Source organism: Patella vulgata, chromosome 4 (genome assembly GCF_932274485.2).
Source record: "Patella vulgata chromosome 4, xgPatVulg1.2, whole genome shotgun sequence".
Taxonomy (NCBI): Eukaryota; Metazoa; Mollusca; class Gastropoda; family Patellidae; genus Patella; species Patella vulgata.
In genome coordinates this window covers 31,199,771-31,219,624 of record NC_065882.2, presented here as the reverse complement: position 1 = coordinate 31,219,624, position 19,854 = coordinate 31,199,771, and the positions used below count along the sequence as shown (strand labels likewise).

General features: G+C 35.2%; 1 protein-coding gene across 1 annotated transcript in view; it reads right to left on the bottom strand.

The window, feature by feature from the left end:
• Positions 1-19,854, bottom strand: part of LOC126817154 (structural maintenance of chromosomes protein 2) — a 151,368-nt gene that overhangs the window by 102,763 nt on the left and 28,751 nt on the right. The window contains exon 2 of the mRNA XM_056100213.1: positions 16,200-16,349. Within this exon, the coding sequence (XP_055956188.1) occupies positions 16,200-16,349 (150 nt within the window). The remainder of the gene's footprint in view (positions 1-16,199; positions 16,350-19,854) is intronic.

The window sequence follows — 19,854 nt, the reverse complement described above, 5'->3', positions numbered from 1 at the left end:
ATCACTTTATAAATTATACACAGAATTTATAAATGAAATGGGGTTTAACAATTTACTTTCCTGCACCAAATATACTGGCCCATATGAGTTGTAGTGATTAATTCAAGAAGTGTTCAGATAAACATAAACTACTCATTTATAAGAATAAAACATAGCCTGTATCACTTTAAAGGGACTATCCAAATTTGAACGAGTCCCAAAAATAAAAGTCTGAGTACGTATGAAATTTAAGCGCCAACATATAGAGCAATGGTGTATTTACCTTGTCACAAAATTCCAGCTCAAAATATTGAGTCGTTTGGATGTGAACGTCAAAACTGTTTATCCCGACACTAACCCTTTTAAGATTTCGGGTCAATTTTTCGGTGGGTGACCTGATAATCGATTCCCAATCCTTGATAGTTCTATACAGTGAATGACCCATGTGTTTAACATGATAACAAAAAGTAAATTTTACCTATACATTAGTTTTATAAAATAAAAGTCTGGTTTTATCCAGACACCGCATAATACAGCTTGGGACACCGATCTTCATTTCAAGATAAAGACTGATGGGTTTACGTTGTTTGAACATGTATCACTGATATTGATTTTGGTAGAGGATTTTAAGGGATTTTAAGACAAAATTAAAGGAGCTAAATCGCTAATATTTGCGACCTAGAAATTGACCCAAATGGGTCGCAACGCATATAATAATGTAATCTGATTGTATATAAACTGATTTACATTCAATTGTTTCCGTTTTGACTCTAATTTCAAATCAGTTATATCCAGCGAATTACGGCATGTGTCTCAACCCTATAGCAATTTCTAGCGTCTGGTTATTCCAGTCTATTGAGCAGGCACTCCAGTTGAATATGTCTAGCCTCGTTCTTGCTGGTCACTTGTTGCAAATGACGCTAAAACGCACGATGGTACACGATTCGTGTACCAGTTGTAAAATGTTTATTTTGTCTTAAATATTGGATATCAGAAGCCAACATTTTCCCGGTAAGATCACAAAATCAATGTTGATTTGAATTGACAAATAATTCGTATTTTCAACATGTAAGACTTTGGATGATGTTGAGTTAGAGACTTACAGGGGTCAAAATTTTTGAAATTGGAACGAAGGCATTTTTTTCAAAAAATGCCACAGTAATTTCTTCATCACTACGGCAGTTTTCAGCTGCACTAAGGCAAAACTTTTAATTTACTTTCGTCACTACGGCATTTTTTTAAACTGGGAAACTTTGACATATATATCGATATTATTACGGAATTTGTCAAGAATTAGGTCACCACAACACCCTTAAATTTACGTACACCGCAGTCCATATGAATATCGTAATATGAATCCGTTTTTTTCTTCGAAATCAGAAGACCTAAAACTTCTTGCAAGTCCGCGAATCTGCTTTGGCTCAGCGACACGAAGATTTGTGCGTTAGATTTCAAGAAAGCTTTTGATAGCATAAGTCACAAATTTTTGTTAAACAGTCTTAAAACATACGGTATAAAACGGAATTTTATAAGATTTATACATACTCTCTACAATAACGTTAATGGCTGTGTAATAAACAATGGCTTCACAACTGCATATTTTCCAATAAAGAGGGGAGTACGACAAGGAGACCCTAGTAGTACGATTTTATTTAATCTGGTGATTGAAACTTTATGCAATTTTATAAGAAATAATAACAATATTTTAGGAATAAAATTTGGTCAAAAATCAATCAAATTACTTGCCTTTGCCGACAACGTGGCCTGCTTTTTGAGGGATTTTAAATCGGCAAGACACCTATACGAAGTACTGAAAAAATTTAGCAAAGTGTCCGGATTAGAGATAAATGTAACGAAAACAGAAGCCATAGATCTTAACAGCGGAAGCTTGGATTTTCAAACGGATGTGGAAAGCATTGGTTTCATATGTAAAAATAATGGCATAAGAATATTGGGAATTGTCTTTTCAAAGGATACAAAAACAACCGATAGAGAAAATTTTGAACCCCAACTAGATGACATATCAAAAATATTATACCCAGCATCAGCCCTAGCTTTTCCTGATTATATTATCAAAAAATTTAATGCAATCGTTTACAAGTTCTTATGGAATGGTCCGGATAAAATTAAAAGGGATGCGATTTGTCAAAATATAGAATATGGAGGTTTAAACATGGTTAGTCTTCAAGAAATGATGACAGCCAGGAGCATATTTTGGTTAAAAAAGATATATACGCCCTGGCCACAAACTTGGAAAACTACCTTTGAATTTATAACAAATAAGTTTGGGGGTGATATTCTACCAGCATGTAATTACAAACCTAAATTAAAATTTTTATCGCCGTTTTATCAGGAACTATTTAGTAACTGGCACAAGATTTATACACAAAAGATCGACTTTTCAGTATCTTTAAAAAATCAACTAGTTTGTAACAATAAAAATATAGAAAATAGTATCTATAACCATAAGTATGAGAAAACATTTGGTAAAGGAAAAATAATCTACTTGCATGAATTTATCGGAAATAAAGCGAACATACATATAAAAGATGGGAATGACCAGTTTTATGTAAATAATACAGCGTTAGTAATTAAAAAAATGCTTAAAACCCAAGTGAATCTAAATGACACGCCTAATCGAACATATAACAAAGCTATAGATGATATCAACAGAAATTTGGAAGCATGGTATAAAAAAGATCTAATAAATATAACTGCTAAAGTCATTTATAACCAAATGGTATTAGCTAAATACGAAAAAGCAAAATCAATTACTAAATGGGAGGAAGAACTAAATATACACCAATTTGAAGAAAATGATATAAAAATGATGTTCAAATTAGCTCACCATGTAAATATTAACTCTAAATTACAGAACTTCCAATATAAGTACAGCCATAGAATAATTTATACAAATAAATTACTTTGTAAATTAAGACTGACGGAATCAACCCTGTGTTCTTTCTGTCTTTCAGATATTGAAACTGTAAATCATTTGTTTATACACTGTAGTTACACGCAACGAATATGGAACGAAATGTATGAAATTCTTACAAAAGCAAATAAAAATGTAAATATAACACAAAAGGAAATTCACCTTGGATGCCTAGATAAATCAGTTTTTGACAATATTAACAAATGGACTTTTGTAAATCAAATAATATTTTTAACTAAGTATTACATATATAAATCAAAAATAGAAGCAAATATTCCTACCCGCGAAAGATACAGAGCATTTTTACAAAGTAAAAAATCCTTAGAACTGGAAATTTTTAAAACTAATAAGAAGATACTTAATAAATGGACATTTTTACCGCATACCCAAATAAAACAGAAATAAACAAAAATTATTGTTATTAAATTATATGAACAACACGGTAGCTAAACGTACTTAAGTCCTTTCAACTTTCGACTTTCATTTCGTGGAAAGGATCTGTACTTTAATCTACCGCTTAACAGCTTAAATTTTCCCTTAAAATGTACAAAAAAGGTCGCTAATAATGTCAAGACTCTGGCCTCCTTAAGGGGAGATAACACATCTTGGGGGGAAACCAAGCTAAATATAATTACACATAATAAAACAGTACCCTTTGAGACTAATAGAAGTAACGTATTCCCTGCACACAATACTAAAGATAATCATCTACTGGCAATAATAAATGAATGTTAAATAAATGATTTTGAAATTGTATGATATAATCATATGTACATATGATGTAATGATAAACCCTATCATGTAATAATACTGTATGATGTACCTGTTATCTGTTATGTAATATTTTTTGAATAAATAATAATTTAAAAAAAAAAAAAAAAAAAAAGATTTGTGCAATTCTATAATCCGTATCCTCGTGAATTCCACCAAATATAAGTATCGTGGTACCAAACTTGCGTTTTAAATGATAACTTCGCCGTTGAATTCTGATTCTAAAATATCCATAATAATACCGTAAATTGACTCTCAAAACACGACTTCACACCTGTGCATGGCATTATAATATTACATGCACATCGTGCGACGGACATGTAACACCCTCCGGATTTTTTTTCTTCTCACAACCCGTCTATATTTACGCTAACAATTATATTATCTATATATATTTGGGACTGTCGTTTGTCTGTCTGTCTGTTCGGGGTTGGTGGCTACACTAGGTCTGCCCCGAGTCTGAAATTTGGGGTATAGGGGTAGCTCGGACCGGGGAGTAACATAGGCCAGGTGGCGTTAGTCTACCACTTCCGGTTTCGGAGTTATGACCCCCGAGCGAAGCCGGGTACCCTGCTAGTATGCAATATTTTCCCGACCTAATTCTTTTATTTGGTCATATTTTCTAGTAAATTATTCATAGCCTTTATATCTGGAAATTGTTTTGAACTTCTTAAATGATTAAATACACTATAGACAACGAGCCGTGTGTATTTCCATTCTAGCCACCAGCATGTGATGTTACGGTAGAATTAGGTCAGATAGAAAATTACAGTCATGAGAACTCAGGAAAGAAACAAAACAATAAATTCCTACTTTCGATTATGCCGTGGATTACGCACGTATACAACGGTGATTTTACTGTCAACATGGCAAATTGCCGTCGTGATATTCTTAAATAAATTACCACGGCTAAATATGCCTTAGTTATTATTTATTTTCTACGACAATTTCGCTAATACTACGGCAATTGCAGCGGGTGCCGTCGTGAATTTTGACCCTGAACTTTGCTACTTTTATTAAGCATTTTATTCTCCAACAAAATATTGGGATTGGCCCTTAGTCATTCCAATTGTTGACAGATCGATGGACAGGGCCACAAATAAATATGCCCAAATTACATGTGATTGCATTCCAAATAATAAAGAGTAAGGAATCCAAAATCATCTGAATAATATGAAATGAAATGTGGTTTTGTGGCATGTCAACACCCACTAGGCTATATTGCACCAAACATATGGTGATTTATGCGAGACAAGCTAAATATATTTCAAAGAAAAGTATTATATGCATAAATAAAAACAATCGAAATGTGCTTAACTGTCAAAGGAAGATGACAGTGTTCACATTCTGGTTGAGGCTCTCGCTTCAAGATGAAAATATAAGTTAACAAACGGTTGCCATGCAAGATACGATACATTTTGCAAGGGATGGAGCTAACAAGCGGCTGCCAGGCAGGATACGCCCACATTTTGCAAGAGATGGATAGAGAACAAGTTAAAAACAAAAACGAGTTTTTGTACAATCAGGGGTCATAATCCAGAAAGTTATGGTTTGAAATGCGCAAATATCAAAAGGGACTGAGATTTTTGGAATATAAAGATATGTTTTAAGTTCCATCAAAATTGGATAAAAATTGTGACCTCTAGAGGGTCCATAACCTTTGAATTACATACTTATACAATTTGCAAACAAAGAGTGGCCATTTTGTCGGCAGTTTCATTTCGATTTTCCCAAAATTCCAATTCAACCTTCATTATGATATGGTAGAATAGTGATCTAAATGCTTTTTAGAATCGAAAAAAAAATTGTGACCTCTAGAGAATCCACAAGCTAAAAATCTGATTTTTTGACCAATCAGGGACCATACTCCAGAAAATTACGATCCGATATGTGCGAATATCGAAATGAACCAAGATCTTTGGGTTATAAACATGCATTTCAAGTTTGATCAAAATCGGATCAAAATTGTAACCTCTAGAGTGTCCACATGCAAAAAATGTGATTTCAGACAATCAGGGGCCGTAATTAATGAAGTTTTGATCAAATATGCGCGAATGTTAAAATCAACCAAGATCTTTGGTTATAAACATGCATTTCAAGTTTGATCAAAATCGGATCAAAATTGTAACCTCTAGAGTGTCCACATGCAAAAAATGTGATTTCAGACAATCAGGGGCCGTAATTAATGAAGTTTTGATCAAATATGCGCGAATGTTAAAATCAACCAAGATCTTTGGTTATAAACATGCATTTCAAGTTTCATCAAAATCGGCACAAAATTGTGACCTCCAGAGGGTCCACAACCTTGATATACCAGAAATTACACTATTTGCATACGAGGGGCGGCCATTTTGTTGGTCAGTTTTGGTCTGATTTTTACGAAATTCAAACTCAACCTTCATTACGGTGTAATGGTGATATAATCAAACGTTTTTTGAAATCGGATAATAATTGTGACCTTCAGAGGGACCACAAGCGAAAAAAGGCAATTTTTCGTACAATCAGGGGCCATAATTCAGGAAGTTACGATCCGATATGCTAGGATAGCAAACATTTTCGAGAGATGGATAGAAAACAAGCTAACAAGAAAGTGATTTTTCCTACAATCAAGGGCCATAATTCAGGAAATTACAATTCGATATGCGCAAATATCGAAAGTAACCGAGATCTTTGTGTTATAAACTTACATTTCAAGTTTCAACAAAATCGGATTAAAATTGTGACCTCCATAGGGTCCACAACCTTGATACAGGGCTTGCCATCAGCAAATTGGAGGCGAGTAGATGACTACTCACGCAAATATAGACTTGCGCGAGTGAGGCGAGTACATGTATTTACTCACGCAGAATGATGTACGTGAGTAGCCATTTAAATTTCATGTGCCTAATGGCAATGCTCTTGTCACTTCGGTGGAAGCGGACGTTGAATAAAGCTATTTCACACACAATGAAAATGTATACTCTTTTATTTCCTTGGCAGTAATATTATCTGTAAATCGTCTTCCCATGACAAGAACGTTGCAAGAGAAACTGGGCTTCCCTTTGCCATCGTTGGCGTGCTGAGGGGATTCGGGTAAAGCTTAGAAAGGTAAAAGAACAGGCAAAACAATTTCAATCCCATCAATTTGCAGAAAAGATGCGGGATCGAAAGAATTGCTATTAATAGAAACGACAACATCCGCTCAATGTTTGATTATCCATACACGGCAAAGGACATCCGCTTAAAAACCGCCTGGCAGTACGCGTCTTAAAGTATTTTTAGTAACAGTTGGCATTGGAAAGACACGCCGCGTGCGCAATAGTGCATCGATATGAAGGCATACAAATTGTTTACGGCTTTTTATATTACGATATTCAATTATTTCTGATTAAATTATTTTTTATATTTGCGCGAGTACTTAATCACTCACGTAAATTTGGTTTTACGCGAGTGTTGCGTGCGCGTGAGTAATAACTCGCGTCTCGTGGCAAGCCCTGTTGATATACCATATTTTTATGCTATTTGAGAACGAAGGGCGGCCATTTTTTCTGACAGTTTTGGGCCGATTTTCACGAAATTCGAACTCAGCCGTCCTTAGGGTGTAACGGTGATATAATGATACGTTTTTTTAAATCGGATAAAAATCATGACCTCTATAGGGTCCACAAGCTAAAAACGCGATTTTCGTACAATCAGGGGCCATAATTCAGGAAGTTACGGTCTGATATGTGTGAATATTGAAAGGAACCAAGATCTTTGGGTTATAAAAAGGAACCAAGATCTTTGGGTTATAAACTTACATTTCAAGTTTCAACAAAATCCGATAACCAGCGGCAGCCAGGCAGGATACGCCCACATTTTCGAGATGGATAGAGAACAAGCTAAAAATAAAGTGATTTTTCCTACAATCAAGGGCCATAACTGAGGAAATTACAATTTGATATGCGCAAATATCGAAATGAACCGAGATCTTTGGGTTATAAACTTACATTTCAAGTTTCAAGAAAATCAGATAACCAGCGGCTGCCAGGCAGGATACGCCCACATTTTCGAGAGATGGATAGAGAACAAGCTAACAAGAAAGTGATTTTTCCTACTATCAAGGGCCATAATTCAGGAAATTACAATTCAATATGCGCGATTATCGAAAGGAACTGAGATCTTTGTGTTATAAACTTACATTTCAAGTTTCAACAAAATCGGTTAAAATTGTGACCTCTATAGGGTCCACAACCTTGATATACCATATTTTTATGATATTTGAGAACGAACTAGAGCCATTTTGGCTGTCAGTTTTGGGTTGATTTTCAGGAAATTCGAATTCAGTTGTCCTTAGGGTGTAACAGTGATATAATAATACAGTTTTTTTAAATTGGATAAAAATTATGACCTCTATAGGGTCCACAAGCTAAAAACGCGATTTTTCGTACAATCAGGGGCCATAATTCAGGAAGTTATGGTCCAATGTGCGTGAATATCGAAAGAAACCGAGATCTTTGGGTTATAAACTTACATTTCAAGTTTCATCAAAATCGGATAAAAATTGTGACGTCTATAGGGTCCACGACCTTGATATACCATATTTTTACGCTATTTGAGAACGAACGGCAGCCATTTTGTCTGTCAATTTTGGGCTGATTTTCACAAAATTCGAACTCAGCCATCCTTAGGGTGTAACCGTGATATAATAATATGTTTTTTTAAATCGGATAAAAATTATGACCTCTATAGGGTCCACAAACTAAAAACGCGATTTTTCGTACGATCAGGGGCCATAATTCAGGAAGTAACGGTCCGATATGAGCGAATATAGAAAGGAACCAAGATCTTTGGGTTATAAACTTTCAATTCGAGTTTCAACAAAATAGGATAAAAATTGTGACCTCTATAGGGTCCACAACCTTGATATACCATATTCTTATGCTATTTGAGAATGAACGGTGGCCATTTTGTCTGTCAATTTGGGGCCGATTTTCACGAAATTCGAACTCAGCCGTCCTTAGGGTGTAACTGTGATATAATGATACGTTTTTTTAAATCGGATAAAAATCATGACCTCTATAGGATCCACAAGCTAAAAACGCAATTTTCGTACAATCAGGGGTCATAATTCAGGAAGTTACGGTCCGATATGCGTGATTATCGAAAGGAACCGAGATCTTTGGGTTATAAACTTATATTTCAAGTTTCAACAAAACCCGATAACCAGCGGCTGCCAGGCAGGATACGCCCACATTTTCGAGATGGATAGAGAACAAGCTAAAAAGAAAGTGATTTTTCCTACAATCAAGGGCCATAATTGAGGAAATTACAATTCGATAAGCGCAAATATCGAGAGGAACCGAGATCTTTGGGTTATAAACTTACATTTCAAGTTTCAAGAAAATCAGATAACCAGCGGCTGCCAGGCAGGATACGCCCACATTTTCGAGAGATGGATAGAGAACAAGCTAACAAGAAAGTGATTTTTCCTACTATAAAGGGCCATAATTCAGGAAATTACAATTCAATATGCGCGATTATCGAAAGGAACTGAGATCTTTGTGTTATAAACTTACATTTCAAGTTTCAACAAAATCGGTTAAAATTGTGACCTCTATAGGGTCCACAACCTTGATATACCATATTTTTATGCTATTTGAGAACGAACTAGAGCCATTTTGGCTGTCAGTTTTGGGTTGATTTTCAGGAAATTCGAATTCAGTTGTCCTTAGGGTGTAACAGTGATATAATAATACAGTTTTTTAAATTGGATAAAAATTATGACCTCTATAGGGTCCACAAGCTAAAAACGCGATTTTTCGTACAATCAGGGGCCATAATTCAGGAAGTTACGGTCCGATATGCCCGAATATCGAAAGGAACCGAGATCTTTGGGTTATAAACTTACATTTCAAGTTTCAACAAAATCGGATAAAAATTGTGACCTCTATAGGGTCCACAAGCTAAAAACGTGATTTTTCGTACAAACAGGGGCCATAATCCATGAAGTTTCGATCCGATACATGCCAATATCGAAAGCAGCCAAGATCTTTTGGAGATAAACCTATATTTCAAGTTTCGTCAACTTGGATAAGAATTGTGACCTCTAGAGTGTCCACAAACAAATTGTGGACGGACGGACGTCCAGACGAACACTTCGTCTCAAGATTTTAAACACTGTATATAAATTTAAAGTCAATCCAATATTTACTTTAGCCTCTAGAGCGTCCACAAGAATTTTCAAAGTGATCAAGGGCCATAACTCTGGCAAAAATTATCAGAAATCGCTGAAAATCAATAGGCTTCTTCGTCTCATGACCTTAAACACTGTGTATCAAAAAAAGGCCAATCGGATATTGGAAATCACTGAAAATCAATAGGCTTCTTCGTCTCATGACCTTAACCACTGTGTATACATTTAAAGTGAATCAGATATTAACTTTAGCCTCTAGAGCATCCAGTGTGAAACTCTAATTAAAAAAAATTTAAACAAACATAATTTTCTAAAGCTGCTTTAACAACCAAAAAGCTAAGTATTACTGTTATTCAGAATCATTAACAATAGATTTTTTACAGCTTTAGATGGGTAGAAAATTTCATGTGTGGTGGATATTTATAGCCTCACAGAAAAACACCTGGTAATTCTCGTGCTCGTGTCCAGCCTGTAATCACTTAGCAACTTGACATTTGAACAATAACGTTTGCAGCGGTGGGTTTAACTTTTAATAGAGAAAATTTCTACTGTGTGAGTTGCACCCTAACACAAGGTTCAACAAAGTGAAACAAGGACCATAACTCTAAAAGTAATTAACATAATTTCTTGAATTAGGGGGTTCAGGTCAAAGTTTTAAATGACAGAAAAAATGTTTAAAAAAATATTTAGTGGAAATATACATAAAATGATACCCAAATTTTTTTATTTTATCAAAATATTCTAATTAGATCCAAAGTTATGGAATTTTAAAATCTGAGAACGTCAAAATGCTCTATACCAGTCAATGCGTGCCATGGCATATCAGATATGATACAAAAACGAAAATCCATTAGTAATTTTTAGAACCGATTCCTCTCATTATTAAAATGTATAGGGATGTAGTGAAGTGGAATATTTTTTTTTCTAACGTTTTATTTTTTAAATGGGGACACGGTGGGATTTAAGTGATAAACACTTAAACATACATTATGCAAGAGCAAAATCGGCCTATTGTAGTTCATTCTTTAGACCATATCCAGACCATAATCAGCTCTCCATGTCAATGCTTGCCTGCGATATGTTGGATTACAGTCCGATTTGCTGCAAAACTTTCCTTCGTGATTAACGATTAAATGGATACTCAAGACTATTAGTTTTGTCTTATCGACTGCAGTAATGATGATGGAGGCTAAGCGGAACTTTCATCCGCTTAGTTCTCGGTTCATAGTGGATCAATTTGACTGAAATTTTCAGCAAGTTGCCTTTACATTATGTAGTTTTTAACTATTATAGTGAGAACTGCCAACTCGTTATCTAATCTCCCATAATGTATCTTTAACCTCGAAATATATAATATTAAATATAAAAGAATATAAATTAGTCAAGTTATTTCTTGAAAAAATACATTCACTGCAAGTGGAAATGAATAATAGCACCATTTAAATCTGGATAAGACATGGAAAAAGTGCAACCATTTTATGTAACCAATTGGTTACGCAATGGTCATCTGACGTAACCAAAGAAAATGGTTACGCAGAGCATAAACCCGCAACCATTTTTCTGGTTACGCCAAAATTTGAAATTTCGTGGCCTGCAATACTATTCCCTTTCGTGTCCATTTATATTTGTCAATGTTTTAGATATGTTTAAGATAGGTTGCCAGGCAACAAAACATACGCCCACAGCAGCTAAATCGTCCGAGCGGTCGTCAAGGGTTGTCGCATATTTATTCCTTTGTAGGTAATCGGGGGCCTTTACAAGACAGTTACATACAGATCAGATTATAAATTTTGTCGTTTGAGGGTTTACAAGGTTCTACAAACTGAAACAAGGGTCTCAGCTCTGGAAGTAATCTACAGAAATTGTTGAAATTTGACAGGCTTTTTCGTTTTACTAATTTAAATAATGCATATAAATTTTATACAGATCACATGATCACTTTTGTCATTCAAACGTTCACAATCGCCATAACTCTAGAAATTATTGACGGAAATTGCTGAAATTCAATAGACCTGTTTCACAAATTTAAAGGATGCATATAAATTTCATACATATCGGATGATAACTATCATCAATCGAGCATTAACAAGGTTTAACATGGGCAATAACTCTAGAAGTAATTATTGTAAATTGCTGAAATTCAATAGCCTTTTTCGTTTCACTAATTTAAATCATGCATATAAATTTCACAAAGATCGGGTGTTAACTTTTTGCGTTAGAGCGTTCATAAGGATCAATAAAGTAAAACAAGAGCCATAACTCTAGATGTAATAAATGGAAATTGCTGAAATTCAATAGGCTTCTCCGTTTCGCTAATCTAAATAATGCATAATGCGTTCACAAGGTTCAATAAAGTGAAACAAGGGCCATAACTATAGACGTAATAAACGGAAATTGCTGAAATTCAATAGGCTTCTTCGTTTCACTAATTTAAATAATGCATGTAAATTTCAGAAAGATCAGATGATAACTTTTAGAGTTAGAGCGTTCACAAGATTCAATAAAGTGAAACAAGGGCCATAACTCTAGACATAATAAACAGAAATTGTTGAAATTCAATAGGCTTCTTTGATTCACTAACTTAAATATTGCATATAAATTTCACAAAGATCGTATATTAACTTTTGCCATTAGAGCGTTCACAAGGTTCAACAAAGTGAAAAAGGGCCATAACTCTAGACGTAATAAACGGAAATTATTGAAATTAAATAGGCTTCTTCATCTCACTAATGTAAACAACATATATCAATTTTAAAACAATTGGATGATAACTTTTGGCGTTAAGAGCGTTCACAAGAAATTGTGGACGATGGACGGGGGCGAAGGCAATATACGTCCACATTTCAATGTGGGCGTATAAAATTGTGTCCATATCTGTCAATAACCTTTTTAGATACGGTAAAAAAATGTCAATAATTATCACCTGTATTTCTATTATTTCGTGCATAAAAAAGATGTCAACATTTTCTGCTGTTCTGTGTACGGTTTACTGTTTGTCATAACCGGCAATGCAAACACCATCGGCCGATAGCCATTCAACTTTAACAATGTTTAAAAAAATAGCATACGTATCGTTAATATTTCTTGCTATTTCAACAACATATATTTCTGCTATTTCGTATACTCTTGGCCATTACCGGCAGTTCTAACTCGTCCCCATTCAAGGTCAGTGGTGTTATCAGTCAAGTTGACGAATAGGGCGGGGCATGCATTTCTACAAGCATTTTCATTGGCTCAATATAAGTCATCGGTATTAAGGGTGGGATTACAGTTAAACTGACATATTATATTGATGTTCTTCAGTCTAACCTGTCGTCGAAACGGCACATCTACTCGATGTATATGATTGACATAGGCAACCAATTCTTTCTCAATTTGTGGATAACGTGCGTCGCTTCGTCTATTGGCTTCTTTATTTGGTTTATGTGACTAAGTTCCCAACTCATAGCCGCCTTACGTTCGACTCACCCAAATTAAATTCACAACCCGTGACACTGTTACCGTACTCTTTAGCGTTTCGTTTCGCAGCCATTCTCAGTATATAATTTTTAAAAATTTGATGGAAAGTTTGTTGGTATTTTCTATACATTGCTGTTAATTTTTTCCAGCCGTTTCAAGTTACCGCTAGTTTTCATGCAACATAGATTCACTGATTAATCCATTGTTATATTTTACCGGCATCCTTAATTATTCACCGGCGATTTGTCACAGTATGTTTTAAGCGGCGTTTACACGATACAATCAATCCATACAACCGTCGGATGCAACCCTCGCATCCGACCAACTGATCAGACAAATGGTCGGATGGACGGCTTATTGCATGGATAGGATCAGTTCTATTCTCATCCGACCAACTCATGCAATAGCCAATCAAAGTGCGTTATATTAGACAACGTCATAGCCGTATGACGTCATATCTGACTTGGCAACCAGAATTCCTGATTAAAGATGTCTTCTTCTGTCGCTTCAAGTACTTTGATGTCCTCTAAAATGGATCTAAACCTATCCTGGACTGAATTAGAAAATCTAATAACTCTGTATAGGAAGCAAGGTCTTTGTTGAACCCGCGGCATCAACACTTCACGAAGACGGGGGTGAGAAGTGTCGTCTAACTGCCATTTTATTCAGTTACTAAGAAGGAATAAATGTTGCCATACAACGACTAGAACCATCGTATCGTGTAAACAGTCGTCCAATATGTTGCATCCAACGGTTGTATGGATTGATTGTATCTTGTAAACGCCGCTTTATGAAGTTGTTTTAGTTCACAAAATCATTGTTTCTTTGATTGGTATTAAAAATGCTATTTTATTAAGTTACTGATAGATCTAAATGGCTACAATCGAGGTATTGTCATGCTGCGTGTAGTGGCCGGGGCAATAGACGCCATCGTTTGTCAGTTATTTGGATAGTATAAAGTAAACTAGAATTATTGTTTCTCTTTTACCGGTAGTCAGGATTTAAGTCGTGAGTAGCTGATCATGATAAATTATTTCTACAGTTATTATTTCATTTGTTTATCATCAATACCTATTCATTTATCACAGCCAATTGCTCGTGAATTTAACAGGATGTAATAGACGGCGATGTTTGTTGTGGGTGGGACTTTAACGACAATTTGTCTACCGTACGAGCGCCAGAATTACCATTTAAGTTATGAAACAATGCAATTGAAGTTATAATTAACATAAAGTCTTATGCAATTCAAAAGATAGGTTGCCAGGCAACGAAACATACGCTCACAGCAGCTATATCGTCCGGGCAGTCAACAAGAGTTGTCGCATATTTTTACTTTTTTCGGTAATGAAACATTTATAATACATCAAAATCTGATTAAGAGTAACAACTCATTAAGTAATTATCAGAAAACCATTAGAATTTGTTTGGTTTTTATAAAGTATACAAAACTTTTAACATCATGGATTTAGCTGTTCAAGTCATAAAGATTCATTGAAAATCAATATACTTGTTCATCTCAAGACCTTAAACTCTGTGTATCAATCTGAAGTCAATCGGATGATAACTTTAGCCTCTAGAGCATCACAAGATTTTTCAAAGTGATCAAGGGCCATAACTCTGGCAGCAATTATCCGAAATCGCTGAAAATCAATAGGCTTCTTCGTCTCATGACCTTAAACACTGTGTATAAATTTAAAGTTAATCGGATATTAACTTTGACCTCTAGAGCGTCCACAAGATTTTTTGAAGTGATCAAGGGCCATAACTCTGGCAGTAATTATCGGAAATCGCTGAAAATCAATAGGCTTCTTCGTCTCATGACCTTAAACACTGTGTAGAAATCTGAAGTCAATCGGATATTAACCGACAGACCGACGGACGGACGGGGGCAACAACAATATACGACCACAATTCAATGTGAAACTTACAATCAGTAGAAACAGGAAACACAAACCATGTACAGACGGTTTGATGGGATCAATTTTGACTAAGTCAAAATGATGCATTTGATATTCAGATAAGTTTATATAAAAAATTATGACCTCTATAGGGTCCACAAGCTAAAAACGCAATTTTTCGTACAATCAGGGGCCATAATTCAGGAAGTTACGTTCCGATATGCACGAATATCGAGATCTTTGGGTTATAAGCATACATTTCAAGTTTAAACCAAATCGGATAAAAATTGTGACCTCTACAGTGTTCACAAGCTAAAAATGTGATTTTTCGTACAATCAGGGGCCATAATCCATGAAGTTACGTTCCGATACATGCCAATATCGAAAGGAACCGAGATCTTAGGGTGATAAACCTATATTTCAAGTTTCATTGAAATTGGATAAAAATTGTGACCCTGTAGACCGTTCACAAACAATTGTGGACAGACGTCCGGACGTCCAGGGGCGACGACAATATATGTCCACATGAAAATGTGGGAGTATAAAAATAGTTATTCAGAATCGTAGATTGAAGTAGGCTATATTTCAGCCGCTGGCTGTCAGATTTCATGCTAAAATTACATGACCTGAAAATCCTACTTGAATAATGCAAATTAATTTCATACAAATCAGATGGTAATGTTAACAACATTTATAAATTTTTAAAAGATTGGACAATAAATGTAGTCTAAAGTGTTCAAAAACTGCAGCCTCTATCACGTTCAGAAGCCAATTATTGACGGACCATCGGAAAGGTTAACGACATAATACACATACACTGAATGGTGGCCGTATAAAAATCGGGTGACTACATAATATGTCCACATGAAAATTTTGGTATACAAAAACTGTACTCTCTTTTAATTCACAATCCAATTGACCAATGGACAAAAAGAAAAGAGTAAAGACAATATTTTCCGTATTTTGGGCACCAAATGTCTTGCAACAAGATGAAAAGGTTTACTTGTCTGGTAACAGTGATTTCTTCATATTGTTCATAGCCAAGTGGACTCTGCTTTTTATCATGATTGTCAAATGTAATGCTAACAGTAGCCTTTGAAACACCAGCTTGTCCACATTTATATACCAAATCTTGCAAATTTCCAGCTCTAACCTGAAGTTAAAATATAGTAAATATAAAATTTAAGCTACAATACATGTACTAAAGCCATTATACAACAAGGTGACTCAATACCAGAGAGTCCAGCCATGTGAATGTCAGTGTTGAAACATTTTGAATGGCTAGATGGATCTTCAATATGGGTCAATTGTAGTACAATGGGTCTTTTGTCAGATGTAGAAAGCGGACATATTGTAAAACCGGTTGCCACATCCGGCATATGACCCACTACATTCTTTTCTTATTACACATCTTAAAGGAGCTAAATCGCTAATATTTGGGACCTAGAAATTGACCCAAATGGGTCGCAAGTATATAATAATGTAATCTGATTTATTCTTTAAATGGCATTTAGTAATTGGAACATAATCAAATAACACACTATTTATGGATAACAATTACTGTGGTTTATTTCACTGCGACGTTTCAACAAGATTGTGTTATATGCTTGATAACGACTTGTGAAATCTTGTTGAAACGTCGCAGTGAAATAAACCACAGTAATTGTTATCCATAAATAGTGTGTTATTTGATGTAATCTGATTGTTTTTGAACTGATTTTCATTCAATTGTTTCCGTTTTGACTCTTAATTTCAAATCAGTTAGGTCCAGCGAAATACGGTACAAGTCTCAACCGAATAGAAATTTCTAGCATCTAGTTATTCCAGTCTATTGTGCATGCCGTATGACATGAGTTGTGGAATATGTCTAGCCTCGCTCTTTCTGGTCACTTGTTTCAAATGACGATGAAACACACTATGGTACACGAATCGTGTACCAATGGTAAAATGTTTATTTTGTCTTAAATATTGGATATCAGAAGCCTACCCTTTCCCGGTAAGATTACAGCATCAATGTTGATTTGAATTGACAAATAATTCGTGTTTTCAACGTGTAAGACATTATATGATATTGAGTTAGAGACTTAGCTACTATAATAGCCTTGTGATCGTCTAGTATTTGTAATTGTCGTCTTTGCTTCCTTTTCACGCTGTGTATTTTCTTTTTCTTTTTCTTATCTAAGTAGGAAAGACATTTATCTTCTCATTAGTTAAGACGTATGTTTTACCAGAATAACAATGCAACAGTTCAGTTCTACATTTTATATATCAAGCTGGATACATATGGTACAATGCATAATAGATTACAATAAAGTCATTCTCCCAATCACATTCAACCCAGACTCGCTGGGTGATTCTGCTGATAGAAATTTCTACATCATATGGTCTAGGAACTCAGATGGCAATCTCTCCAGAATCCAATGAAATCTGAACTTAAAGGCTTGCCAGGGTCTCTATTATAGAACGCATATGGACATCACGCACAGACCAGGCTATTAATGACCCTGAATCTGTGCAATTACTGATATAATTGGTTACTGAAACCAAATGATGCAATTACTAAATTTCCAATCATGCGTTAAACATGATATTTTGATTCCCACGAAACCAGTTGTGTTTACCAAACCCATCATTCATTATTTGAGTGCATAAGAAACATGACTTCTATACAATATGTGAATCTAATAATTATTTATAGATATATTTTTAATACAATGCTATTAATTTAAAGGGCAAAAATTCTACCAATCTTACTACACAATTCCATGCCAATGTTCCACATTTGCACATGATAAGGATGAAGTCCAATGCATTTTTTTTTTTTTTCGATAGAACATGTTGAAGTTATTAGGGTTTTACACTATTGTTTTTGTTAAGATTATCAGACTTTTAGATTTTGTCACTTACAATCTCCAGATGGATATATGCCACCATTACAATCTCGAAAGTACATGTACTACCTAGAACGGAAATGAAATGAAATGGGGTTTAACGTCCTAAATGAAATGAAATGAAATGTAATGGAGTTTAATGTCCTACTGTTCTGCTCCTAAACTGGGCTAATGAAGATGGGCATACGCCATACAGTGTGCTATGAGGGAAAATTTTGCCAGGGCAGCGGCGCTACGGCCTACTCTTATATCGAATTCCAACTGCCAAGGGATCTTTTACGTGCACGCCTATATGTACACGGGACCTCGGTTTTTCGTCAAATCCAAACGACTAGACAGCTGTCCTTGTCAGGCCCTCCGTCCTGCATCACTGACAAGGGGACCTAGAACGGAAGTGCACAAATGATCGCAAACCGGAAGTCGATCGTAGTTTAGAAATTTCTTTGGCTATTCCAACCAGCGCCTGCCAGGCAGGATACGCCCACATTTTGCAAAAGATGGATAGAGAACAAGCTAAACAAAAAGCGATGATCCGATATGAGTGAATATCGACAGTGACCAAGATCTTTAGGTTATAAAGATATATTTCAAGTTTCATCAAATCCGATCAAAATTGTGGCCTCTAGAGGATCTACAACCTTGAAATACCATATTTACACTATTTGCATGCGAGGGGCGGCCATTTTGTCTGGCAATTTTGGTCTGATTTTCACAAAAAATCAAACTCGGCCACCATTAGGGTGTAACGGTGATATATTCAAACGTTTTTTTAAATCTGATAAAAATTGTGACTTCTAGAGAGGAACCACAAGCTAAAAATGCGATTTTTCGTAAAATCAAGGGCCATAATTTGGGAAATTAAAATCCGATATGCGCAAATATTGAATGGAACCAAGATCTTTGAGTTATAAACATAAATTTCAAGTTTTATCAAAATCGGATCAAAATGATGATCTCTAGAGAGGGTCCACAACCTCGATACATGTACCATATATTTTTACACTGTTTGTGATTACAGTGAAACGGTGATATATTCAAACGTTTTTTTAAATCGGATAATAATTGTAACCTCTAGAGGGACCACAAGCTAAAAACACGATTTTTCATACAATCAGGCACCATAATTCAGGAACTTACGATCCTATATGCGCAAATATCAAAGGAACCAAATCTTTGGGATATAGATCTATATTTCAAGTTTCGTCAAAATTAAATAAAAATTGTGACCTGTAGAGTGTGCACAAACAAATTGTGGACGGAAGTACAGACAAACATCCAAACGGACAGGGGCGACAATATACGTTATTCAAATGGTATTGGAATTGGATTCCTCTCTCTTTATATTTATTTGGATTCACATGAAAATGTTGGCGTATAAAAATCATTATTTTTGCATAGATTGTAGCAGTTGACAATTTCGAAATTTACGACCGAAAAGTTGTTTACAAAACAATTTTTGTTATTTTTAACCAGCGGCTGCCAGGCAGGATACGCCCACATTTTCGAGAGATGGATAGAAAACAACCTAAAACGGAAGTGATTTTTCCTACAATCAAGGGCCATAATTCAGGAAATTACAATTCGATATGCGCAAATATCGAAAGGAACCAAGATCTTTGGGTTATAAACTTACATTTCAAGTTTCAACAAAATCGGGTCCACAACCTTGATATACCATACATGTATTTTTACGCAATTTGAGAACGAACGGTGGTCATTTTGTCTGTCAGTTTTGGGCCGATTTTCACGAAATTCGAACTCAGTCGT